At 35.3% G+C, this 12,880-nt stretch overlaps 1 protein-coding gene across 1 annotated transcript in view; it reads right to left on the reverse strand.

The window, feature by feature from the left end:
* The window catches only part of PTPRN2 (protein tyrosine phosphatase receptor type N2), a 652,986-nt gene that overhangs the window by 365,418 nt on the left and 274,688 nt on the right, over nt 1-12,880 (reverse strand). The window contains exon 10 of the mRNA XM_069859311.1: nt 10,051-10,137. Coding sequence (XP_069715412.1) covers nt 10,051-10,137 — 87 coding nt within the window. The remainder of the gene's footprint in view (nt 1-10,050; nt 10,138-12,880) is intronic.

The raw sequence follows: 12,880 nt of genomic DNA on the forward strand, positions 1-12,880 counted from the left end.
ATTTCATTTCATTAATTGTTTTATTGACTAACAACATTCTTATTATATTTTGCCTGTCAATAAATGAATGATGAGTATAAACAAAGCTAGAGCATGATCAATATGGATAGGTCCGTATCACTTTCAAGCTGTAGTTTATAATTATATTTATGAATGACAGGATTTAAATCTCCATAAATTATGTACCAAGCTTTGCATGCCTGTTCTTCTCCCTCATGTGTGTATACTTTAGTATTACAATATCACACAGAAGGTTTGCTGCAAAATACAGTCACAGTCTATCATACCCCCTAGTGGAAAAGGATTTGAAACAAGTGCCAACATGGTTATGTGTATTCTTGAAGATGAGACATAGAGCTGATGCCAGATGGAAATGAATAGAGGTTGCACTGCATTTTTATAAACATACAGGCAGAGTGCAATTTCTCAAGACTGGAGGAAAATGAGGATTAGGGTTGGATATTTCCAACATTAAACATTCTCTTAATGACCCTATTTCATAAAACTGAGCTTGCCTTACTAAACCTTAGATTTGAAATTAGAGTCACTGCTTGTCTATATGTTCATTTCAAAACCCTTTAATCTCTAGAGGTTAAGAAAAGCAATTAGTAACGCTCCAGAGGATTGTGCAAAGTAAATTTTATACCAGGGAAGGTAATTGTCTCAGGAAATGTTTGGTGGGCTTGAACTAATGACTTGCAATGTGAACACATTTCTGTGCTTACTGTGTTTAGGAATTTGAAGCTTATGTCCATTGTTTATATTGCACTGGAGCCTCCTTTTCACCTTCTCAATTTCGGAAATAATTAAACACTCATCCTGTTGTAAATGCTTTAAATATTACAAATATAGTTATACAAGCATAATTATGTCAAATCAAATTAATGGGTAAAAGCACATGATTAAAAGAGGCATTTTTGCTATACAGTGTGCTTATATATGATTTACAAAGCAAAGTAAAGGCAGAAAATTGCACCTGATCATTGCTGTATAACATATAAATAGATTAAGAAGTGTACACCGGCTATTTTATTCTCCTTCTGTTACTCAGACCATTGCAAATCTGTTGACTACTTCATTCAATTTTTACCAACATTTTTGACCAGAAATGTTGACCAAAATTTATTTTGTGAAGAATTGCATCATACTATTTGTACTATATAAACGGGTACCTGACTAAACTTCAAAGATTCATGGAATCTGTGAAGGATGTATCATGCTGACCTACTACAAAATAACTTCTCTGAACTGTTGAGTAGAGAATATTGATCATCACCCAGACTTAACACTAAAAATTCACACATCTTTCACTCTTTAATATCTTTACTGTTCAAAGATTTTTCTTCATTTTGCACCTGAACTGAACGAATGTCAGTGTTAGGCTGCATGTATTCTCACATTTCTATTGACATATATGGACTTAGAGCCAGTGATCAATTAAAAGGCCTTTTTTTGCTTTAGCAAATTAAACATTTTGAGCCCTTCTCTAGAAGCTGTTAACTTGCTCCTTAACTACACAATGACACAATATTTCACAACATGCCTCAATGTGGCCAAAAATACATTATCTACTCGTATTTATATACTTTGTGCACATTAAGTATAAACCTTTTGTTTCCAACATTGTCTACAGACCTGCACTAAATACATAAGTGCAGATTCATTGTAAATGGCTGAGTACTAAAGATGAAAAAGCAAAATTCCTTCTAAGGGAAAGAGATTAATTACAGTGCTCACCAGTTACTGGGTGATTTTACACCACCACTTGCATTTCATTAGAGTGGTTTACATCATGCAGCTGGGTGAGGTGTAACAAATAGACCACAAAGAGTAGATAGATTGACAGTTACAGAGCGATCCATCTCGCAAATGTAACTACATGGAAACAGAACTTAGGTCTGGATTTGATGGCAGCAGCTCAGACTTACCTCTGCAACCACTGTCTACAGCCCTTGTAAGTCAGGTAATTATTTGAACAACTTGTACTGCCCTCTTCCCTGAAACGATCAATGGAGCTTCACACAGCATCATTTCAGGGGAAGAGAAGAGGGCATTACAAGGTGTCCAAATAATTAAATGCATTCTGACTGACACACTACTGTCATTAGAATAATTTCAAGAGTAAAGTCACAGAGAAGGGGTGAATAGTTCATAAAGGTATGCTTTCCAACAACAGCAGTCCATGTCTTGTGGGTCTCTGATACCAGCCAATACTAAATGATGGACATTAATAATTTTGCGTTAACTATTATTTTGCTATTAATCATTTGATCTAGAGGAAACAAAATTGATTTTAGTACAGTCATATTAATTTACAATGCAAAAGGCAATTATGGAATATTTTAAAGATTTTACAACTCAATTCATCTCAGGTGAAGATTATTTTCCTAAGCCTACAATTTAAATGATTTAAAAAATAGGCGACACTTAATTTGGAGATTGATACTGCACTCTGTCCTATTTTTATTCTTCACAAAATGCAACTTCTGATGATTACTCAGTGTCTATGAATAATTTGCAGAGTTTTAAAATAATTTTTCTATTAATCTGTCACAAGCCATGAAACTTGACATTTTCACCATGCTGAGTACATGAAAGTTGCCAGCTTTGTCTGCCATGCAAATAAGGTTCTTAATTACAGTATTTAATAGAAAGAAAAACTTTGACGTGCTACAATTTTTTACAACAAAAGGGTGTTTGGACCCTGTGAGAGTGGAAAAGTGATCTCAAAATGCCACTTAAATGTACAATGATTTTTCTTCTACTCCCCAAAGATTAAGCTAAAAGATAAAAAAAAGGTAATTAAAAAAAAAAAAAAGATAATTACATTCTACTTCTACTTCCATCCTTCTTTATAGATTTTAGTATTCTACCTGGTACAGAAACAGCAGAGGGTTTTTTTAGCCAGTAAGAATTCAAAGTATGTTACTGACCCCAGGTTTGCTTACATGCTGCACATCTGTATCATTAGTAAAGTCTGTTGAAACTAAGTCTAAAATTTGTCTCCTTGGATGATAATCACCTTATGCTCAGTTTGCATAAGTGACTTCTAATAATTAATGAAGACCATGACTCGCTTTAGGACTTTTACAGAGTTAAAGGTTCAGCATGCTCATGTCTTTGATAGGAGCCAGACTGGAAACAAATGTCTTTGATGAGAATGGCAGCACAATCAAAGACCAAAGAACCCACACTTGGCTACAGCCTCTATTCAAAAAAGCATGAAAACTCTGAGTGCTTCAGCCACAGCCCTCTTGCTTACCCCCTTAAGAACCTATTGGCATCTCCTTTAGCTCTAGAGAGCAACTAGAAGATCTGTTCTTGAGCCTTCCCTGCCAGGTGTGAGCTAGAGACATTTGCTTTGCACAGGAGCCACTGCAAATAGAATTTATTTGGCTCTTTCAGCCGCACTCACAGATGTATGTTTGCTTTGATTGCCTTCACAGCTCCTAAGGAATGCAAACCCTTCCATAGGCAGATTTTGTGTAGCTCATGAGCCTAGATATACAATATTTACTAGCTAGGGTGTAAAAAAAAAATATTCAGAGGAATTATTTATCTTTCTCAGAGGGGTCAGCAGGTCTGTAACACTCATGCAGTCTTCTAGGTGACAGAGAAAAAAGTTGTGTTGGTCTCTGTAGGAGAATCAGTTAGCCAAGGGCAGGAGGTCTGATAAAGACATAGACATTATATTAATTTTGCATACCTCTTATAAGGAACTATTCTTTTAAACAAATCTCTATATGATAAACTTTCTTTCCATTTCTAAAATTAGTCATTCTATTTGTGGACCAAGCTTTAGTTCAAGAGTGAGAATCACAGTTCTCTGTTTCTATTCTCATATCTGTCACCACATTCTGTATCATCTTCAGGAAAATCAAGCAAACTCTCTTGAGCTCCAGTTTACCCATCTATGGAATGGAAACAATAATACATGAAATATTATATAAATTAAATGCAATGGCATCTATTCAATGACTTGCTTGAAACAAAGGAGTATATCCTGCGTAACCTACAATATTATGAACTTTAATGTCATTAAAAAATTAATATGATGATATTCTTGGTCACATAGATGGATGAGTAGTAGGAAAATATGAAGATAAAAAAGATAGAAAATTTTCAGATGCTCACTTATCTGTAAAATCTTTCTCTGGAGGAGGGACCTAGGAGTACATGGAAATGTACCTAGAACACTGGATTTCATTCTTTTTATTACAAAGGTGCAAATCCTCTGATTCAATGAGGTAAAATGTTGTAATGGAAAGCCAATCTTTGTACATTTTTATTTATAAGAGTCTCCCTAGATTTTTATGGTCTTTATGTTTTATTACCTAGAATTTATAAAATGCTACAGGCCAAAATCCTTCTTGTTATTTTAATGTATTCTCATATTTTTCTAGCAGGAAAGTTACAGTGGAGAAGGAAAAACGATCTTGGTTATATGCACATTTATTAAAAAGAAGAATACAAAATATATTGTACCTCAGGGGAAAAAGCCATAAGACTAACATAATGCTAAGGTTGGGAAATCGTTCATTTTTTAAGTAAAAGAATGCATATTTGAAACTTCCACCTTATTTTTGTTTCTTTATCATCATTCTTTAAAAAACTGATGTATATTTATGTTATAAATTAGTTGTCATATAAGATGTGTACCAGAAAACACAATGTAATTTCTTATACAAGCCTCCATGCAATGAGTTACAGTAGTACACTTCTCAGCCAATTTGTTTTCCAGACTCGTTAAATGTGTGGAAGAAGTCAAGTTTGAATGAACATAGTTCCATTATTTCTGAATTATGCTTTTATAACAGTTTAAACAAGAAAATGCCAAAAAAACTTAGTCAGGTGGTTTGCTATTTAAAAGCAAAGAACAGATGACATATATTGCTCAACATTTTGACAGGTGTATTTTTTTATTGAGACCAAGCACAGCTCAGTTCAGATTGAAATAGAAATGTGGCTTAATTTCTGGACAATAAATTGAATGGAAATAAACATTTGGCATTTGGTCTATTGCTAGCTTATACTACAACACCTTAGAAGGGAGTAGGATGGACTGTATTTTTTTACATAATCAAAATACTGGAACATTTCTTTCAGTAAATCTAAATGGCATAGATGGCAGAATCCAGAATCTAGCAATCTAGAAAAAAAACTTGTCAAGAATACTAATCCATAGGTGTTCACCATACAACACAAGAAAATATTAATTACACTGAGTCAAGGAGAATCATGCAGAGCCTGTACAGCAGAGGGAAATTTGCAGATACAAACAAAAAAAAGACACTGTGATACCTGTCCCACTACTGCACAGTGGTTAAATAATCCTCCTCCACACTGTCCTGGCTCTCAAGCTACCAACAATTTCCTGAGATGTTCAAATTTAGACCATAGATATACAAAATGTCATAATCCATCAGCATGATGAAATGAAAATACCAAGTACTGTTCCAGTGTTTAGGTTCTGGGTGACTGAATATGATTAACTGGCTGATTGAGTTGTTCAAGTGTTAGAAAAATAACATGACAAACAATGAACAAAACCTATATAGCATGATTAGTACACTAGAGCCAATGCACATGTTCATAATAGGTGAGGCTGAGAGCTCCGCTCATCAGTCTACCCACCCAACACTTTCTATTTGAACGCATTTAAAACTCTTCAAACTTTCACCACTTGGTTTGATTTTCAGACATCTTCCTCATTTCAAGTTCTTTTCACTGAGATGGTTGGCTGGCTTTTCAAATTGTATTTATTCCAGCCCAACCATCTCAGCCCTTCCTAGGAAAAGGATAATGACAGGTCTTGTTTGGCTGTGTAAAGTGTCTCTAACCCCTCTACTTGAAAACAGAGATTTGAAGTACAGCAAGACTGTGCACGTAGCTCTCTTCACAATAAGCATTCCAAATTCAAGCTTTGTTAGATCACTGTTGACAGAAAAACATGTAAAAAGCATAACTGATGCTAAGGACGTGCTACACTATAACAGCAAACAACAATCTTGACTTACTTCATATCTAGATATGCAGTCTTGCTTTTCAAATTGTTTTCTTCAATAGGATCCCTCACATCCAAGGATGAATGGTGGTCAAATAGTAGAGAAGACCAATATTTTCAGGGCCCTTCATTTTTATTAGAAAGTATGTTGCAAATAAGGTATGGAGTTATAAAGATGTACAGGTCCTACTGTTACTTTGAATTCTGCAGGTACCATCCAGTTCTGTCTCAGATTCAGACTCAATTCATCTGAAGCCAAATCATGTCAGGCAATTTTTTTCTACAGATCAAATAGCACTGTCTAAATTGAGAGCTGACTCCCGAGACTGCTGAACACTCTGAATGGTAACTGAAGCCAATGGGATGAAGTTCTTCACAGAGGAGACTGAATAAGTTATAGTCTGAGACATCAAACTGGACACGTCATATTAGCAAACGCTTTGACATTAATCTCTTCATACATAACTCCAGCTCCATATGTTCCTAATAATACTCAGTTTCTCATGTGAGTTAAGTGCATCAAGGTTCTCAGTAAACACCCCAAGTATGGGAACATCAAATATAAATTCAGAAATAATTTGTATTCTCATCAGAAACAAAATCTTTGATTATACTTCTGAGTGTCCTCTCTTATATCCTTGCAGTTTAGCTCACAGATTTTAGTATTTTTATTATATTCGGATGTTTCTTGATAATATCTGGTGTTCGTAAGTTTACTTTATAATGTGTGAAGAACTTTAATTACATGAAAAATGTCAGTGTTGCAGATTACAGAGGTACAAAATTATTTCTTAGAAAACAAATACAAGCCCTCCCAACACTATTACCCATCTGACTTCAATCCATTATACAAGTCCAACAATCAATCACCAGAGGCGTTGGACACCCATAATTAGATTATAAAATCATAACTATAGTCATTTTACTTCTGCTTGCATAATTACATCAGCATGCTAATATCCTTTTAATGGTCTCTAATGATGTAATAAGAAATAATGGAATTTATTTGACAGCTACATTACCATTAACAAAACATATTAAGCACAACTATTACTTCCATAAAGATTCAGGCTGTATCCAAAAGTGACAGCTAACATGTTGGATCTTTTCTTGAACATTGCAATATTTCTAATTATGAATTCCCAAAATCTATTCCCACTCATCTGCTTCACAGGGCAAGCAAAGTTTATGTCAATGTAAACTTGACAACAAACCAACTGCAGAAGAGGGCTGAATGCTCTGGGAGCAGAGCCTGAGGCTATACTGTGAATTGAAGGCCATCGGTTAAAGTTGGCAGGATTGTGAAAGAGAGAAGAGAAGAGAAACTGATTACCACCATATATCAACTAACCAAGAACTAACACAGGACTCTCTAGGAAACCATGGCAAAAGCAATTTTTCAGTTACCAACCTTCAAAGCACAGGAAAAAAACAAAAATATAGGGAAGAACAAAAGATATTTACAGACAAAACTAACTTAAGGTAAAAACAGTGAAGCAGCATTTTTTCAGAGAAAAGAGCAAGAAACTCATAATTGAAAATTCACAGAACTTTAGAAGGACCCACTACTCATCCTCTCTCCTCAGTTCTTTTTGCACTATTTATTATTTAATGTGATGGCTTTGTTTATACTCTCAAATTAATACCTTTACTCTGAAATCTGTGAAATAGTCTTCTGTTACTTTCTTACCATTCAGAATTCTTGGAGGGAAAAGAGAGAATTGAGAATTTTATCCCCAGGTAATACCTGTGTTTGAGTTTAAGGTTGACTTAAAAAAGCCTGAACCCATAGGAAAATGAATACTTTTAGTAGCTATTAAAAAAAAAATAAATTAAATTATCCATGATGTCTTAGGCCAATTAAAAAGCATATTTCCCACTAGGCCTCATTCTCACACCTTGGTATGTCAAAGGAGGATTAGGAATAACCATGACATCAAGTCTTTCCTGAAACTGCTCTCCATGATGCCACTCAGAAGCTAACCAGAGACTTCAAACTCATAGAGTTTTCCCCTCATGCCTATGTAGTGATGACAAAATGACAAATCAGAAAAGCATTAATTCTTTCCTTGGTGAGGTCTTTTTCTACAGCTTCTACTACTGACACACCTACTGGCCAGCTCCACGTTCCTCTAGCATTACATGGATTTAACCATTACATTTTCTTTAGTACAGAAAATTTATGGATGAATTCTTCACTAACTTGAGATTTGGGATAATCTTTCACAGATTTATAGATCTTTGAAAAAGGCAAAGACTTTAAGTGTTGATAGACAGAATATTTGGTCCTGTTTGGAGTTACTATCATTCAAAACACATTTTTAATACACTGACCATGCAATACAAGTACTTTCAGTACAATCATACGACTGCATATTAATGGATGCAAAATATCTATCTTCCTTGATGTCACACATTAAAAAATAAAAAAGGTTGTTCATAGCTAGCTATATCACTGGAGGGATATTTTTCATTAGAGAATGAATCTGCAGCCTGCCAATTGCAATGTTGTTGTGATTTATCAGATGAAATAATAACCAAAAGGCTTTATGCTAACAATTAGAAAGGTAGGTGAAAGTGCTGTTGTACTGTAAATGAATGAAGTTAATGAAGCAGAACCCGTTGATTCCAGCAGAGAGATTGTTCCATGGGATTACCCCTTTAAATATGCAGCAGACTTTATTTGCTGCTATTCAAAGTCCAGATTGCAAATTCTCTTTACAGGAAAGACCATATACTATTGTCATTTATCTGTAATTTGAAAACTCAGTTTTCATAAAAAATACATTTCATAAAATACAAGCAAAAGACTTTCAGCAATACAAAGAACTGTTCTAGCAAACAAAATATGTGAATATTTTCCTTCTAAACAACTAAAGACAATATTTCCGGTATTTTTCAGATTTCTAAACAGATTTTTTCACTAGTAGTCTATTCCTCCTTACTTGTACAATAATAGAAGGGGTAGAACTTTTTTCCAAATAATACTAATAGGCTCTTCCACAAAAGGTAAAATATCTTCAACTAGTACTCGAAACACAGTTTTAAACTATGAATTACATTCACTGGAACTGAAGGTTAAACAAAAGCTGATAGCACCACAAACAACGCTGATAAAGATGTTGCACTTCAGCGACCTGACTCATAGGCCAAAACAAGCAGCCCCAAGCCTCCTGAAACATAGTCAGGAACTGGATACCATCCATATATCAGCTATTTTCTGTGCTTGAAGATGTGACTTCTTTCTAGCAAGCTCTCAAAAATCTCCCACAGATGACCCTTCTTTTCCACTTCTTTCCTCTGAAATGATTTTTATTTTGTGTTTTATAGAGGAGGAATTAAGTTTTGTGAAGCAAATATTCCTACCAAAATGATTTCAGAAAATCTTCAATCTAAAATGTTTTACTGGACATGGCAAATCATAGAATCATAGAAACATAGAATCATAGAATCATAGAATAACCAGGTTGGAAGAGACCCACCCAGGTTGGAAGAGACCCACCAGATCATCGAGTCCATCATAACCTCCTAGTTCAGGAGACAAACATGCAAAGCATTCATCAACATGAATCCTATGAAGAAAAACAGTAGCTTGACATAGCTGAACTCACTGTGACTTCAGTTAAATGAGTAGTTGACCAAGCAGCATGACCTAGTGTGCCATGTGCTAGATTCAAAGCCAAAGAACCAAGTTCTTATCCGTCACTGATGTCATTTTCCTCCTCAGCAACACTCGGTATAATGACCCTTTGCAAGACTCTCCTTACTGTTAAATAAGTGGGCAATATTTTTACAGCACCTTGAACAGACTATTTTTCCCTCCGGAAGCATAGGAATATTTCAGTCTTTATAGGGTATTTTTTTATATAATTTCTTCTTAACAGTGTGTAGAGAATGTTATAAAGATCATCATGATATTCTTTTATGTCTCTCACACATTCATTCTAATTTTGGCATTAAAGAGTAGATATTTCCTTGTAAGACAAACTATTCAAAAATAATGAGAAATTCTATAAAATAAAAAGGGGCAAATTCCATATACATACTTGACATCATCGAAGGCACTCATCTGCAGCTTCAGGAGATCTGCCACTTCCTTTATTAACTCCAAGCCCTTTTCCACACTCAGGGGGCTGTAGAAAGGGAGCAAGAAAACAGAGCATTACGAAAATGGAACTCATCAATACTTGAGAGGCTAAAAGTCCCAAAAGAGTTATCACCCTGGCCTCTCAGAGTCTGAAAGCCACCACTAACTGTATTTCTGTCACATAGTGATCGTGATATCAAGGGAATTGGGATCAGGTGCTTCTTCGGGCATGATGAATCACCTGAATTTTCCAGCAATAAGACAAACAATAAGGTGTAAATGGAATTGTTAGGAAGTGTAATGGGCCCATGATGCAGCAACCAGTTCATCTCAGTCCTCAATAAAAAATGTAATAAAGTAAAAGGACAGAAAGAGAGAGAGGATTGACGAGACAAGGAGGGAAACAAACAATGAAAGTCAAATTGCAGGCACAGTATCAAATGGACAAGGGAAAAGCATATTTTTAAATTCATTAGTTTTTAAAATGAATCTTTGCCCAGTGAAAGGATACAAAATTATTATGGATTTGAGAGTAAACAATGGAGCAAAGCACACAGTCCAGAGGACACTGATTAAATACACAGGATTTAGTTTGGTTTGTGCATGCACTGCTGACAGAACCCACTTTAAATCTTTTTAACCTTTGTCAATGCCACATTTGCATTTTTTAATTTAGAAAACAGGTTGCAATCAAATCTAGCACAAGAGGACTGCTATCATCTAAAAAAGCACTTATCTAGATGTAAACTTTATATTTACAAAAATTCCAGGTTATTAGAGCTGTCTCAACTCTAAAGATACATTAAGAATATTCTGCCCTTAATAGACAGATCAGACCTTGCTTAGTTGTTGTTCAGTACTGTGGAACCAAATGCAGAAGTGTTAAGAAAGTAAAAAGATAAGGAAATAATATGTCGTTGTCCAGTGAGAACAATAGATACAATATTCTCTGTCTAAATTGTGATTATGGAATTATTCTCAAAGATCATAAAATTCAACCTTACAATCTTGATACTCATCTAACTTATGCCACAGTAAATTAGAAACAACTTTGATGAGACTAGACCTGGAGAAAAAAGGTTCTGTATTTTCCCTTTGAGAATTTGTAACAAGTAGGAGAAGGAGGTGTCAAAAGAAGTATGTACTATTAGACATGATCTTTTCAACTAGACTAAGGGGGAGAAACAGGTTTTTTAAAGCTCTTTAGTTAGATCATTATTTCTGCTTCACAGTGAAAGTTTTTGAATCAAATTTCATATCACGGTAATCATTGCCACAATTTTATTTATTGTCTGCAATGAGCACTGTTTATTTATTTAATTATTTATTGCACTGTGTTCTGCATACAGTGCCCTGGGGCACCTTTCCTTAAATAATGGGATGTCACATGTGGATCTTGGTTAAGATGGAATTGTTCAACTTCCCTTCATGCTACTAACCCAAAATGCTCAAGAGACCTCCTGTCACACAAGCAGAGGTAGCCCCTCAAGGCACCAGATACGTGTAGAGTTTTTCTAGATGTCTAAGGGAGAAGTGTTCATGTGTGAATGTAACAAAAGAATCAGATTGTTTCTGTAAGGAAAAAAATGTACTATAGATTATTCATAAAACCCCTATATCTCACGGACTGACAATGGGTAGAAATGTGATAATTCCCATCACTATGAAAGCAGAATGTCATAGTGACTCAGGGGCTTATATGTTAATTAAATCTTTTCTCTCAAAGATCTTGGCTTAAATTTTATGGAAATGATTGGTGTCAGCATGCAGGCTTTTACCATAATAGCAAGTCTATGCAGTGGCACAGGCAAAGTCTGCTGCATACATTGGTGTCATTTTTTTAACATAGCAGTATTATTTGTAAAATCATAACCTCCTATCCCCTGCTTATCCATCCTCCCTTAAAAAAGCATTCTCCAACTTCAAAAATAAGGTGTGCTGCTACAGGCCTGCGTAGTAACAGCAATATAATCAAAGCATTTGAATGACAGAGAGAAAATAAGAGATGAAATGGTCTGGAAGGCCACTCTTTTGGAAGTCTGAGTATCTAGGAACTGTCTTAGTAACCCTCACCCAATACCAAACTAAAATACATAGGTTCAATACAAGTCTTCACAAACTCACATACAGTTTGTTAGGCTAAGAAACTGTCAGTTATAATACCATGGGAAAGCAGCAGAATCAGTACTCTTTGGTACCAGTACTAATATTGGTCACACTATCACACTTGAGGATTTATGTTAAGAACACTTAATTTATATCACGATATTTTCCAGTACAAGTTTTCCAGATTCTTAACATTGATACATACTGGTACTCTATACTACAGTTCTGTGACAGTTGTACTGTAGGAGAGTTGAATATTCAAAACCTTTCTCTAAAAATGCCAGAACGTCTTTATTCACACTCTGTTTCTGCTTTGCTTTTCTTTAGTGTTGCTCAGCATTGCATGGCTTGCACTTTTTCAGTGATTGCTTTTAGCTTTGTTTACATAGAAGAGTACACTGTTCCCATGAGCACAGTGTCAAGCAAACTAGCTTATGTTGCAACAGCACCATACAGCCCGATCCCACACCTGATTTCAGGTTTATACAAGGACTGTTACCAGAAGACAACATGCAAACATCACCTATCCTTCTGCCCATGGTCCTCTCACACGTCCCCAGTACAAACACACAGTACTTGTGGAAGAACAGCCATTTGTGATCTTTCATGTACTGTTCTTGGTCTTCAGCTTGCTCAAGTTAGTCCTACATGGGAAGAAGTTTCTGTATTATGGAGTTTGTTCT

Source organism: Phaenicophaeus curvirostris, chromosome 6 (genome assembly GCF_032191515.1).
Source record: "Phaenicophaeus curvirostris isolate KB17595 chromosome 6, BPBGC_Pcur_1.0, whole genome shotgun sequence".
In the NCBI taxonomy this organism is placed as follows: Eukaryota; Metazoa; Chordata; class Aves; order Cuculiformes; family Cuculidae; genus Phaenicophaeus; species Phaenicophaeus curvirostris.